At 37.9% G+C, this 14,451-nt stretch overlaps 1 protein-coding gene across 2 annotated transcripts in view; it reads left to right on the forward strand.

The window, feature by feature from the left end:
• The window catches only part of NBEA (neurobeachin), a 610,373-nt gene that overhangs the window by 576,888 nt on the left and 19,034 nt on the right, over window positions 1-14,451 (forward strand). For both annotated transcript variants that reach the window (XM_060080316.1, XM_060080317.1), the window contains 3 exons: window positions 10,747-10,809; window positions 11,119-11,208; window positions 13,839-14,031. In XM_060080316.1, coding sequence (XP_059936299.1) covers window positions 10,747-10,809; window positions 11,119-11,208; window positions 13,839-14,031 — 346 coding nt within the window. The remainder of the gene's footprint in view (window positions 1-10,746; window positions 10,810-11,118; window positions 11,209-13,838; window positions 14,032-14,451) is intronic.

Here is a 14,451-nt window from a genome sequence, read left to right on the forward strand (position 1 = left end):
GCTAGTCCATGGTCATCAATCATCCATAGAGAAGCATAAATAATTCAGTTAGTCAAAGAGGGATGTGTGTCATTTATGTGAGATATGCTTTTTCCCCTCGTTTTGTTATTTTTATTGTGTGGTACTGAGAATGCTAATTATTGATTTTCAGAAATTAACAGCAAATGCTTTTACAAGCATCTAAAGTCATATTTTACACAAGGAAGAAGGGTGAAAATTGCAGCCTGCTGTTTGTAATAGAAATAGCTGGAAGGGCTTTCCTTATCTTCTATTAACATAGATTTCAGTTATATTACACAGTTGTTACCTTAGCATAAATTAACAATTATTCAAAACATATTGCATGCTTCAGTTTGTTGAAGTGGATATTATTCAAGCTAAGTACATAAACATTTCAGTTAGATGTTTAGGACTCATTTTTAAGTGTTTTAAACATATTGATAATGAGCCTATTTAAAGCCATTTGATCTCAATATAGTATATCTAAATTACTGTTTCCCATTTATGTCAAAATCAAAGAAGAGCATTTTGTTCTGCCAAATACATGCAATACTATTTTTAATTTGAATTTAGTTTAATAAAAGTGTATGATTTCACTTTGTAATGTTTATACCAGCACCTAGTGAACCTTTGTCTTGATATCTTCCCGCATACCAACTAAATCTATTTCAGCTTTATTATTTTCTTTCCATAATCAGACACTCCAAGTGAACTTATTTCATGTAGTGAAGAAAGGTCACCACCTGTACTACTGCTTCTCTCCCTCCCTCTCCCTCCACCACCACCCTCTCCTCAAGCTCCTTCCCTCCTCCATTTCCTGAATCAGCCAGCATAGAGTTTGCTTTATATAAATTTATTCATTGAGGGAGAATTTGGCAGGGATATTGTACTGTTTCCTCTCACATATCATTAAGCATTTCTGGGCTGAGTCTTCTACTATGTACTATTGAATGATCAACCCAAAAGTGGGCAAAGAACCAAAAACCTGGAAACATCCTTAAGATATCATCTGCTAAAACCCTTGCTTCCAGGTAGGTCAGTCTCTAAATCATCCAGAACAGAGTGTTTTAGTTTCTTTTTTCTTTTTTTGAGGATTAACAAGTATAGACTTTAAAAAAGACTCCATGGCCTCCCCCAAGAAGCTTATGACAGTGTTTATCCCCCAGATATTCTAAATCCTCTACGAAAATGTCTCTTGCTTGGATGTAATCACCTTTTGGTCAGTCCTACCTGGAAATGAAGGAAAAACTAACCAGCATTTTTCTTATATATTATACCTAATACCAATCCTAGTTGTATCAGTCAGGATCTCAGCATATTACCCTTTCAAAGGGATAATGAAGACCCCAAAAAAGATATCCAAATGGTCAAGAAGAACAGGGAAAGATTCTCAACATCACTAATCATTAGGGAAATGCAAATCAAAACCCCAGTGAGGGCTTCCCTGGTGGCGCAGTGGTTGAGAGTCCGCCTGCCGATGCAGGGGACACGGGTTCGTGCCCCGGTCTGGAAAGATCCCACATGTCACGGAGCGGCTGGGCCCGTGGGCCATGGCCGCTGGGCCTGCGCATCCGGAGCCTGTGCTCCGCAATGGGAGGGGCCACAACAGTGAGAGGCCCGCGAACCGCAAAAAAAAAAAAAAAAAAAAAACCTAGTGAGGTACCACCTCACACCCATTAGGTTGGATACTGTCAAACAAACAAACAGACAATAGCAAGTGTTGGCAAGGATGTGGAGAAATTGGAACCCTTGTACACTACTGTAAGAATGTAAAATGGTGCAGCCTCTCTGGAAAACAGTATGGAGGTTCCTCAAAAAATTAAAAAGAGACCTACCAAACGATCTAGCAATTTCACTTCTGGTTGTATATGCAGAAGAATTGAAAGCAAGATTTCAAAGAAATATTTGTACACCCATGTTCACAGCAGCATTATTCACAATAGCCAAAGGGTAGAAGCAACCCAAGGTCCATCAGCAGATGAATGGATAAAAAAATATGGCATAAATAGATAGTGGAATATTATTTCACCTTAAAAAGGAAGGAAATTCTGTCACATGCTGTAACAGGGATGAACCTTGAGGATGTTATGCTAAGTGAAATAAGCCTGTCACAACAAGATAAATTACTATATGATTCCAGGTACCTAGAATAGTCAAAATCATAGAGGCAGAAAGTAGAAGGGTGATTTCTGGGGGCTGGGGGAATGTGAAATGAGCAGTTGTCTAATGGGTACAGAGTTTCAGTTTTTCAAGATAAAGGGAGCTCTAGAGATTGGTTGCACAATAATATGAATGTATTTAACACTACTGAACTGTACACTTAAAAATGGTTAAGATGGTAAATTTTACGTTGTAAAATTTTATGTGATAAATATTACCAAACTTTTAACAAATTTTAAAGGGATAATGAAGAGTTTAATAATAGTCCTATTTGCAAAAATATGGGGCAGGATAAAGTGGATGACCAAGGGAAGGTGAAGCCTCCAGGGGTTAACATCTGGGTACCGCACCGAGGCCTGAGGGTATAAGGGCAGGGGGCTATTGCCAGAGCCTGGCAGGAGAAGTAGCCCTAGGTGGGTGGTCGCCCATCAGGATCTGTGGCGTTGGGTAGAGAAATACAACCCAGCCACTGCCAAACTATGACTTGGCAATGAGGGAACATACAATAAATACTTTGCCTTCCTATCTTTTGTCCTGACTTCTCAGTGGCTAAACCCAGTGGGAAGCCAGAGAGCAAGGGAGTACCAGTGATGCAGTCCCTGGAGACCATCTACCAGGGGCAAGGATGCTGATCCAGCTCACTTCTCTGTTCCCCTGAGTTCGTCACCACTCTAGGAGGAGCAGACTTATTTAAGGCATCCAAGGGAGGAAAACCACTACCTGCTACATTAAAATACATGTACTTTTTCTACCTGACTTGACTTATTTTTAAGTAGAAAAAATTGAGTGAGCTTGTCACCACTGGCACTGACCTAATTTTTTTTTTTAAATGTTCTGGACAGAGCTTTTTCTATCTAGAGGATATGGTGCTTGTTTTTTCACATTCATTTGTTAAGTCAATTATGTAATATCCTTATAATTCATCATTCCAAGAAGGAGGAAATAGGAATCAGCAGGAGGATGTCTCCTCTCTCTCTCTCTTTTTTTTTTTTTAGTTTTATACCAAAAGAATAAAACCAAGCACTGAGGCAGATAAATGAGCAAACTAGAAACCCCCTTCCTCAAATATCATCTAACATAGTCTGATAGTTAAAGCAAATGTGGTTCTTTTTCACTTGAGTCACCAAATATTTGTTTAAATATTCTCATAATTTTGCTAGTATAGGCTTAGCCTTAATGCAGTCGATTGTTAAAACAAAGGAAACATCTTGGTTCTTTTATTTTGTAGTTTCTATGAAAAACTAGAAGCAGTTGAATATAAAATAGCATTTTAATTTTTTATATAGTTAAATGTTTATAAGGCAAGAAATAATAAAGTTCAGGTAGCATTTGCTTGATTTATTTTGCTCCTGCTTTTCCAGCATTAAAAAGTAATGCTTTATATGATCTTGTTTTATTACAATAATAAACCAGAAGCAAAAGCTTATCACTTAAAATACATTCTGCCATTAAGCAATCTTTCTTTTTATTATTTCAGACTTCTCAAGATTCCATATTTTTTCCTATTTGATATAGAATTGGTAGAATTGAAGGTAGAACAGAAGTGATAAAAATCACATACATTTTTAACTGTATGTCAAAGTTGTATTTTCTGGTCAAACAAAAAAAAAAGAATATCCACTCTCAAGCATTAAAGTAAAATCATTCTAAGTAAGAGCTGTACACTGAGATACACACAGTACTAAAGAAATTTTTTGAAAATCTTTCTGTGTGTTCCCAAGCTTTTACTATTTTTTTCTTCAATTTTCTGAAACTTGTCGATAATTGACTGGTAATTTGGACATAGTCTGATATTTTGCATTGTGGATAGCATAGCCTATAGTACTTTATAAAATGCCTGTTTTTTGGAAAACTGTTTAAAAGATTGTACAGACCAAGAGAATTGGATGAAATAGGTCATTTGACAGCCTACCTTATTAGCTTCCTCACACTGTCTCTCTCATGGCACTTAGACCTGATGGCATTTCATCTGAAAAGCAATACTAAATTACATTTGCAAAAAAAGACTAGAAGTTGTAAAGATTCTATGGGAGAAAAATGTATCTGGGCTAAATTCACCTGCATTGAGGAAAAGAGGACCTTAATCAAGTTTTTAGCTGGTGCATACCAGGGAAGATGTAAATAGATAACTAGTCTAACACAAAGGGAAGGAGAAAGCACACTTGTTCACCTAATTTCTGTCTTTTAGAATATTTTGAATTTATCATTAATTTGAACATCGTTCTAAACTATGACTTAGCTGTCACCACATTTACTTTTACCTTGGCTGTGAAGTCTTTTGTATTAATAGGCATACATATAACACACATACACTACAGCATGTTCACTTCCTTTTCTGAGAATTTAATCCCAAACTTGTATCTTTGTTCATAGAGGAGGTAGAACTTTCTTGGGAGGGAAGGTAAGACGGGGGGAAAAAAAAAGCAATTAAGCAAGAGGTGCAGCAGGTCAAAGGAATAAGGCGTATGTCATAGCCATTGCGAACACATGTGGCCCGTTTGTGCAAATTTAAAAAGCCACCCTCTTTAGAAGGATAATTACAAAAGGTGCTCCTTCCTCTGGCAATTAGGGTTGATTCTATCACTCATTTGTCCCCCAACTGGGCACCTTTGTACGTGGCATCAATGACACAGCCATACACAGTGCCCCTGACCTGTGGGGAAGATGAAAAACTAGAGAGAGCTCCTTGAGAATAAGTGAGAAAAAGGAGAATTGAATGAAGGCGTGGGTAATTTTGTAACTTGGCAGGTGGGTCCTGGAGGATTTTTCAAAGCGAACCTAACAAGGCTAAGGAAGGGGACACTCAGAAGGTAGGGAAGGGACAAGAGGGAAACTGTCCCTAATGGGAACTTTCCCTAGTAGGAGCTTTATATTACATATAAGCAGGTGAAACTGAGTTGTGTGTCGTATATGTGTATGAAATCTGAAAATCACGTGTACTGTTCAAATGTGCTTATATTGTTCTCCTAAGCATAATTCAGTTCACATTTTCTTCACTTCTCTGCCTTCCCCTGCAGAATTCTGTGTTTTGGAACTTCCTCTAAGGTGTTAAAAAAAAGTCTTTTTTTCCCTTGAATTTTATAACCTACCTATTTCTTTTCCTTTTTTTTAAATTGAAGTATAGTTGATTTATAATGTATTAGTTTCAGGTATATAGCAAAGTGATCCAGTTATATATACATGTATATATTTTTTCAGATTCTTTTCCATTATAGGTTATTATAAGATACTGAATATAGTTCCCTATGCTATACAGTAGGGCCTGTTGTTTGTCTCTTTTATATGTAGTCGTGTGTATCTGTTCATCCCAAACTCCTAATTTATCCCTCCCTCCCTTCACCTACCTATTTCTTGACAGATTTTAGCTGGGAAGAAAAATAAATGCTAAATACATGATGACGGCTTTAATTAAATATTCACAGAATAATTTTTATAAGAATAAGCAAGAATCGATACAACAATTAAAATTTAAATATCTTGACTAACTTTCTCTCTGAAAACTTCCTTGTGAAGAAGTAAAGTGGTATTCTTTATATAATTATCAGACACAAATAAGTTTGACATGTAAGAGTTTCAGCATATCAGTGCCCTAAAAGTCCACATAGTCTAAATCATTGCTCTGTTTACAACCTGACCTTTGCATTCTGCTTCACAAATGCTTACAAATACTCAAAATCAGCACAACCACTTTGGAGAACAATTTAGCAGTAAAACTAAACATTCCTACCCTATGACTCAGCAACCCCATACCTAGGTATACACCCAGCAGAAATAACTATTCACCTCCCTCGAAAGATATGTACAAGTATTTTCTAAGCAATTTTATCCATAATAACCTGGAACTGTTAACAACCCAAATGTCCGTCAACAGGAGAATTGATGTATTGTGGAAGATTAATACAATGGAATACTAAATAGCAAAAAAAAAAAAAACTATTGACACACAACAACAAGGAAGTATGTCACAGACTTGGTGTTAATCCCCCCAAAAAAAGGGTAGACACAAAAATATATATTTTACGATTCCATTCATCAGAAGTTCAAGAACAGAAAAAATAGTCAGTGATGATAAACATCAAAATAGTGATCAGCTTGGCAGATGGTGAGGCGTGGGAATAATTGGCTGGGAGGGGAAAGAGGGAATCTATACACTCCCAGGTAGCTGCTACCCAGATCAAGATATGGAGCCTGCCCATTTCATTCCAAAGCCCTCTGTCCTGATCTGGGTGGTGGTTATAAGGGGGAGGAAATACACACACACACACACACACACACACACACACATTCATCAACCTGTACACCTAAGAGTAGTGTACTTTATGAACTTGTCTTCCTTGAACCTCAAAAAAATATAAATAGATAGATAGCAAGTTCAGCAATCGCAAAGGCCCAATGTTATTATTTACGTATAAGCAGATCCGTATTTTCATGTTATCCCACCAGAGTTGTCCACCAATGAATACATAGTCTTTCCTTTTGTAAATCAGCAAAGGTTTTGTCAGTCACATGTTTTAAAATCTAGTGTTTAAAGCCTATTACTTATGTTAGATTTGTATGAAATATGTAAGACATAATATTGGTGACTATTATACGTAAAAAGTTACTGTAACTTGTTGATTCTAAGATGTACATCATTGTTGTATCTCAAAATCCAAATCACAGTGTGTCTTACCTTCAACGGTGCATCATCGTTTAATTGGTATCATTTTGTACTTCTTCATCATATATAAAATAATGATGCTTCAATAATGGGTAACATCTTAGATTCAATGAAGTGAGTTAGGTTTACAGACTTATTTCCCAAGGTTTACAACTCATGAGCTCCCACATACAATGTCAGTTCATCCTTTCTTCCCTGGAAAGTGCAATAGATGCATAAAGCAATAGATTTCTTGTAACTCAAACTAAAGTTTTGGTATTAGATTTTAAAAGGATTCACAAATGCTGATGTCTATAGAGGTCAGACAGGGAATAAACTAGTGAAGCTGGCCAGATGGCAGTGCATGCGTGGGTCACATGAGTGGTGGGTGTTAAAAAAGAGTCTGTGCCCCTGACGAGTGTTGCCATGAAGGAATGCTAATAAGGTAATGTCAGATCTGATTTTTTCTGAGAGAAGCCAGAAAATCCAAATTACTGTATGAAATTTCCCGACCTATAAATGTTGGCTCAAATAGAAACCATGTCTGTGAGCTGCATCTAGCCCATGGGATGCCATTGTGTGACGTCTGGCTGAATGTAAGCCCCTATGGCATCCTGGCTAGAATGTAACCTCTACGAGAGCGGGAATCTCTATCTGTTTTGTTTGATGAGTATCAGAGATCTGTAGAAGGGTACCAGGTACTAGTAGGTACTCAATAAATATATGTTTTATGAATAACATTAAGTCTCTCTGACCCATGCAAACCATATAGAGAGAAATAGAAATACGTAGAATTTTCTAAGATACCATTTCTGATAATATAGAAAGAATCCACCTTATAATTAACTGTAAGTAGTTGTTTGGGTTTTTTTACTTGATATATTTGGAAAAATTCCACTATATGACAAAACATTCCATATAGCAAAAACTCATTTTATGGTGCTCTCCTGCTAATTTCTACTTAACCATCAAACCTTAGCTCATGTTCTTGTTCCGGAAGCCCCTTTCCTGACAGCCCCGCTCTGCCTCCCCCATTCTCCACCTGAGCTTCTGTCCATGACTCCTCCGGGCTCCCTGGTCCTCTGGGCTGGCCTCCCCCATGGTCCTACCTACCATGTGCCCTGATGTCCTCATCTCATGTCCTTATGGGCTGAAAACTTCTGGAGGGCAGTCTGCTGTCTGATTTTATATCCCTTGGTGTGAAGTCAATATTCAACAAATGTTTGTTAACTGAATTGTTTTTGTGGTATTGAATTGTAAGGGTAAAGAACTCTGAAGTTTTCTCTGCTACTGTGCTTTTCTCTTTTCAGGCTACCTTTCAATTTTGCCCAAATGCCCTACCATTTCCCCACTTCTGTATTCAAACATTTTTTGACTCTGTAGGACGAAATCACAGCCCTGACCTGCAGAGATTCACAGTCTGAGCAAACAGACACACGTAAGGAATTATGCGTTGAATTCCATGATAAAGGGGAAAATATGCTGTGAGAATACGGAGGACATTGATTATGATTTAGGAAGGATTTCTGGGAAGGATTTAGAACGCTGCCCAAGGTTAGCATGAAGGGAGGCATTTTCTCCTCCATCATAACAACTACTCAGTTGCTGTGCGTCATACGTTGCAGAATGGGTTGTGTACATCTCCAGGCACGCGCCCATACAAAGTACCTCCTTTTTTTTTTTTAATTTCTAAAAGGATTTAATATGTTTAAAGGAATGAAATAGGCAATCAAAAATATGAGCTGGTAACAGAGAGATGAAGCCATAAAAATTTATCAGTTTTTTTTTCCTTTTCTGCTCTACAGTAGTTTTATTTGTATCTCTGTTCAAAGCCCAACCTCACCATGGAAAACAATATTTTTCTCCTTGTCAGCATCACTTTTTAAAAAAATCAAAGTCTTCAAACATATACAAAAGTAGAGAGAATAATATAACAAATAATAATATAACAAATATCCATTTGCCCAATAACAATAGTCAGCAGTAGCACCTCCCTTCTGGATGAAAAAGAAGACATTGATGACTTCCTAAAAGTGGGGGAGCACAGAAAGCATATGACAGGGGGACCAGTCAGGAAAGTCAGTAGGTGCTCACTTCCCATTCAAACATTTTAATAGACTTAGGGGAGACAGCATGCTTTTCCAGGATCGGAAAGACCTGTGCAAATTAAAATCAGAGGGCAAGGAATTATTAGAAAGCAGGACTGCACAATAGCTAAAAGATAAATACTGGAATAAGAACCTTTAGGTAGATCACAGGAAGAGGGATTCAGTTGAGGCTTAAAATAAATAAATGTTGAATGTTGGGAATCGATTGTCTTAATGCAAGGGTGAGATTGAGCACAACTTGAAATTTACCCTGATGCCATTTGAGAGCCATTTAAGATATGTATGTGTGTGTGTATTGTGCCTCAATCCAAAAGGATCAGAGGCAGGACCTACTGAAGAGAACCGTACAGAAGATTTCTGGAAATTAAATCTGTTTCAGAACATTTTTTAATGTAATTTTGATAGTTCCCTTCCAGAAAAAAAAGTCAAGCAAAACATGTTTGTTGATTCATTCTTTCTGTGAACATTTAAAGGCTACCTACTAAATGCAAGGCACTGATCTAGAGATTTAAATGTGTTTGATTTCACTTCTGTCTCCCTACCCCCAACCTGGTCCTCTATCTGGAGGAGGAAAAACACAAGCAATGGTATCTATTGCTAGAGAGATTTAGTTCATGATACATTAAGCTAGGTATTGGACATTTTCTAACTAGGGCAGCTTTAACAATACAATGAGTACTTTTTTTGATTTTCAAATAATTCTCAAGAGTTTATTGTTCAGAATGTGAACCTAACCAGAAATGGTCTCTCCCCCCTTTCTAATCATAAATCTTGCATTGGGGAGATAAAGTATGATGGTATCTGTGTGAGTACAATTTAGTGAAATAGTCACACTTTGCATATGAGTGGACACATGCAGATAAATGTATACATTAAAACTGGACAGCACGTAAAGAGATTTAATAACTCATCCTGTTGCCTCTGCAAGTAAAAGAACCAAAACTCCATTTATGCAATTGCTAAAATATGGCAGATAATGATGCATTCATGTTTAATATTGCTAATAAATTCGAAAGTTCACATTTTTATTGATAAACGTTTTCTTGAAATGCAGTCTAGGAGGACAGATTATTAAATTTAAAGACTTTATAAATGAGAATTGTAGATAGTGACGGGATTAGTAGCAGTGCTGTGTCGAGAGCCACCTACCACCTTAGGTGACTCCCAAGCACTCAGGAATGACTTTCGAATTTTACTTTTATGTGCAACCACAGTGCACACAATTTTAGGGGAAAAATTAGCATGGTAACAGAGTAATAATCATAGTAATATTGTGCTTCTCCTTGTTGATTTAAATTACATACTTACAATATTTCAGAAAAATTTCTGTTAGTCTAGCTTAATATATTGAAATTTTTCCCTGTAGAATTTATGTATAGAAGAAATACTTAAATCTCTTATAAGAGTATCTCTAACATACACACAAAAAAGGCATATTTTACACTCCAGACAGTCTGAGATCTAGAATTATTTTTATCTATTGGAAATCACAAAATCTCATTAATATTTCCATCTGCATAGGTTTTAATGACATATTGCATAGGTCAGGATGCCCCAAGAATTATTTCCTCTTTGGGTTAGTTCTTTCTAAATTTTCAGGAAATTTTTGAGAGAAATGAATTCATACCTTATAAATAATATTCCACGATTCATCTTAGAATAGCATAGCACACTAAAATGTATTTTTGTAGTGAAAGTCTTACCATATTTGATTATTATATGAAAGTCTTAATGTTCTTTCTACTGATCGCCCTCTGAATTGATTAGAACACATGATTATTTGATTTTATTTTGTATCCTTAGTGGACTTTATGTCTCATTCTTTTTTTTCCCATTAAGATTCCAGAAGCTTATTTCATTAGAGATCCCCATACGTTCCTTCTTACAAAGGACTTTATTAAGGTATATGTGTTGTATTTAGTGTTCAGAGTGTTCTTTGGTCTCTAGCTGCATGCATGCCCTCACAGGATAACATTTCCACATTTAACCCCTGCTTCTAAATAAGAATAGTGACTTGGTTAACGGAAGCATGTTTGGAAGGAGAAGCAAAGCTTGTCTACAAAATACTAACACTTGGATGATTTTGCACCCGGTGAATATTCTGGACTTTTTTCATGGCTGACTTGGGATACACTTGCGTTGTCAAAAGAGTGTGTTGACCTCTCTCGTTGATGCATATTGATTATGACAATTACTCTCCTTCCCCTGCAGGCCATGGAGGCACAGATACAGAACTTTGGACAAACGCCATCTCAGTTGCTTATTGAGCCACATCCGCCTCGGAGCTCTGCCATGCACCTGGTAAGACATAGCAGCTTGCAGAACATTCTGGACCTGAGTATAGATGAAATAAAATGGTGATTTTTAGCAGCATTTTAAAAGGCTCCTCACTTTATTGGCTAACTCTTCAGCCTCAGCATATACTGATTACCCGAGGGAGAAACAGAGAAAAGAGTAGAGTTCTTACCTTTAAGTTTGGCTTCAACTGGCCCAATTTTGGATTCACAGAAATAGCCATCCTCTCTGACTATATACGCGTCTACATAAACTCCTTCGTACACATACAGGCTTACAGACGCACACCAGCACCAAAATTAGATTACATTTACAAATTAGAATGTAAATATAATATAAACACAATATGATGCCCAATTTAATCTTTTTGGGCAAGGTTGGGTAGGGGAAATAGTTCCTCTTAAGAAAAGGAAAGAAATTTAATTTACAGCCACTTCAGGGAGGCTGTAGAGAAGAGGGGTTAAGAATAAGGGCCTCAGAGCCAGACTTGTGTCAAACACCGTCTCTTGCCAAGAACTAATGAATGAATTGGACAAGGTATTTAAGCTCTCTGTTTACATTTCAGCATCTGTAACTGGGGGTAAAAATAGTACCAACCCTGAAAATGTAATGACTCAATACTGAATATTGCACTTAGACCAGCCCCTGGCATACAAGTGCTCAGTAAATGGTAGCTAGTGTCAGCAGCCACAGCAGCTACTTACATTAAAAGGTTTATTCTCATTTTTCAAAGGAAAAGGTAATATTCTTTTCATTTTAATCAGAGTTTTAAAAATCAGTTTTCATAACACAACAGTTTTTTTTTCAGTTTTTTTTTTTTTGGTTGTTTTTTTTTTGCAGTACACAGGCCTCTCACTGTTGTGGTCTCTCCCGTTGCGGAGCACAGGCTCTGGACACGCAGGCTCAGTGGCCATGGCTCATGGGCCCAGCCGCTCCGCGGCATGTGGGATCTTCCTGGACCGGGGCACGAACCCGTGTCCCCTGCATCAGCAGGCGGACTCTCAACCACTGCGCCACCAGGGAAGCCCCTTTTTTTCAGTTTTTAGCAAATGGTGAACATTTCCCTCTTTATCTAATTTGAAGAAGGTAAAATTTTTTCCAAGAAACTACTTTAGAATTCACTTTTTAACTGTGATTTTCCACTAAGTTTTTACTGGGAAAAAAAAAAGTTTGAAGGTAAAAACGTGTTTGCAAAATGAATTACAGTTCATCAGTGTTTCTAGACAGTTATCAAGGCACCAGACACCCTAGTATTGGAATAAAATGCTCCTGAACATTGCCCATAATATACGTGTAAACAAATGTATCAGTTGTTATTTCATGACGGAAGTATTGTTCACACCTTTCATTTATTCTATCAGTTACTTACCAAGTTAGTACTGAGCCCCTTCTGTGTGCCAGGCACGGCCTTAAGCTCTGGCGACACAGAGGTAATACATCCTCTATGCCTTCAAGGAATTGAAAGTCGAACACCTACTGAAACACATAAATGAATGTGTGTGTTTGAAAACATTTCTTTTCCTCTGCAATAACTCATTTCAGCCTCCTTGATTAGTCACTAATGAACTCTGCTGCTTGAAGTGGGTCCTCGCGTGCGGCCAAGCAAAGAGGCTTTCACCATGTGCGCAGACACAGTGTAGACGTGGAGCCTCCAGACCTGAGATGAAGCGTTTTTAATAAACTGTCCAAGAGAATATCTCTCACACTTTATTTTATGAAATGCTTTGGCAGAAGAGTTGTATTCCCCTGTTAGTTTTCTCTGTTTAATAATGATAATAAAAATATTTATCCTGGAGAAATGCCCAGTCAGAACTCATTACTTTCCTAGGGGAAATGGTTAGAGACTAAATTGGCATGGAACTGTTTATAAAGAAAATAAGCTTTTTAAGTTTGTGTAGCAGAGGATTCATATATATGTGTATATATCACAGTGAACAATTACAAAACATGCATGAAAGCTAAATAATGGTTATTCCCAGCATCCCTATTTTGTGTCTTTTATGTAATAATGTTTATAGTATTTTATAGTACTAAATAGTAGTTCTTATAGTGTCTACTTTCTATCAAGTCATATGCTAGATGATTGAGAAACAAAGATTCAAAAAGAAAAGAGAGTGTTATCCCTCAGGAAGCTCACCATCCAGCAGGGGAAGGAGACCATAGTCATCAGAGCCGCAGCAGAAATGCACACACAGCGCTGACAAGGGAGGCTGTGATATTTTAATTATTTAGACTGTAGCCATGACCCCAGATCAACCAGGTAAAAAAGGAAAAAATCCGTTCACTGCATATTTCATGTAAACAGTGTCAGTAACTGACTTGACTGATTTTTCCACCAAACCGATGTTGTAACTGCACTGAACAATTACGCTCCATCACGTGGACGTATCTCCAACTCCTCATATCGTCCGGCGGTCCCTAAATTGCGGCTGGTCTTTAATTAATCGGGTGTCCTCTCGGCGACTTCGCGAAGTCCCTGCTCGCTTCTCTGTGCCACCCTCTCAGACCAGAGTGCCGACTGCTCGGCTCTTGGTTTGTGCTCTTGCTAGCCTGTTTTAATTTCATTCTCCCCCGAGCTTTCACTAACTGTGTCATTCCTTTTGTTTTCTTTGCTCTCTTCCCTTTCTATTCAACAGTGTTTCCTTCCACAGAGTCCACTCATGTTTAAAGATCAGATGCAGCAGGATGTGATCATGGTGCTGAAGTTTCCATCAAATTCTCCAGTAACGCATGTGGCAGCCAACACGCTCCCCCACCTGACCATCCCTGCGGTGGTGACCGTGACCTGCAGCAGACTGTTTGCAGTGAACCGATGGCACAACACAGTGGGTATGTGTACCTAAGGGAGCCCCTTACTAACGGGTTCTTAGAAGCTGCGCTTCAGGTAGGGTAGGGTAGGCGTGCTGCGGGCTAGCAAGGGCGCCAGATGAGCTGCAGAAAGCGGCAGAGGACATAATTGCCGAACCTAACTGATTAACTCTTGTCTGTCTTATTCACTGCTGCTGTCTTTTAGTGCTGCACAGAATGCTTGGCTAATGGTTAAGTATCCAATAAGTATGTGACAAATTGAAGCAGTCCTGCAGATAATTCAGGTCCTCCCACCCTGCCCCCCCAGGAGAAAAAAAACAAACAAAACACTTTTATCCCATATTAAACAAAAGTGATTTTGAATCTAGATTTTCTAGATGATGGTTTCAAATCCTCTTTCTTCCACTTCATTAATTCATTTAGGAAATATCTGAATGACCA

This window comes from Mesoplodon densirostris, chromosome 17, assembly GCF_025265405.1.
Source record: "Mesoplodon densirostris isolate mMesDen1 chromosome 17, mMesDen1 primary haplotype, whole genome shotgun sequence".
Classification (NCBI taxonomy): Eukaryota; Metazoa; Chordata; class Mammalia; order Artiodactyla; family Ziphiidae; genus Mesoplodon; species Mesoplodon densirostris.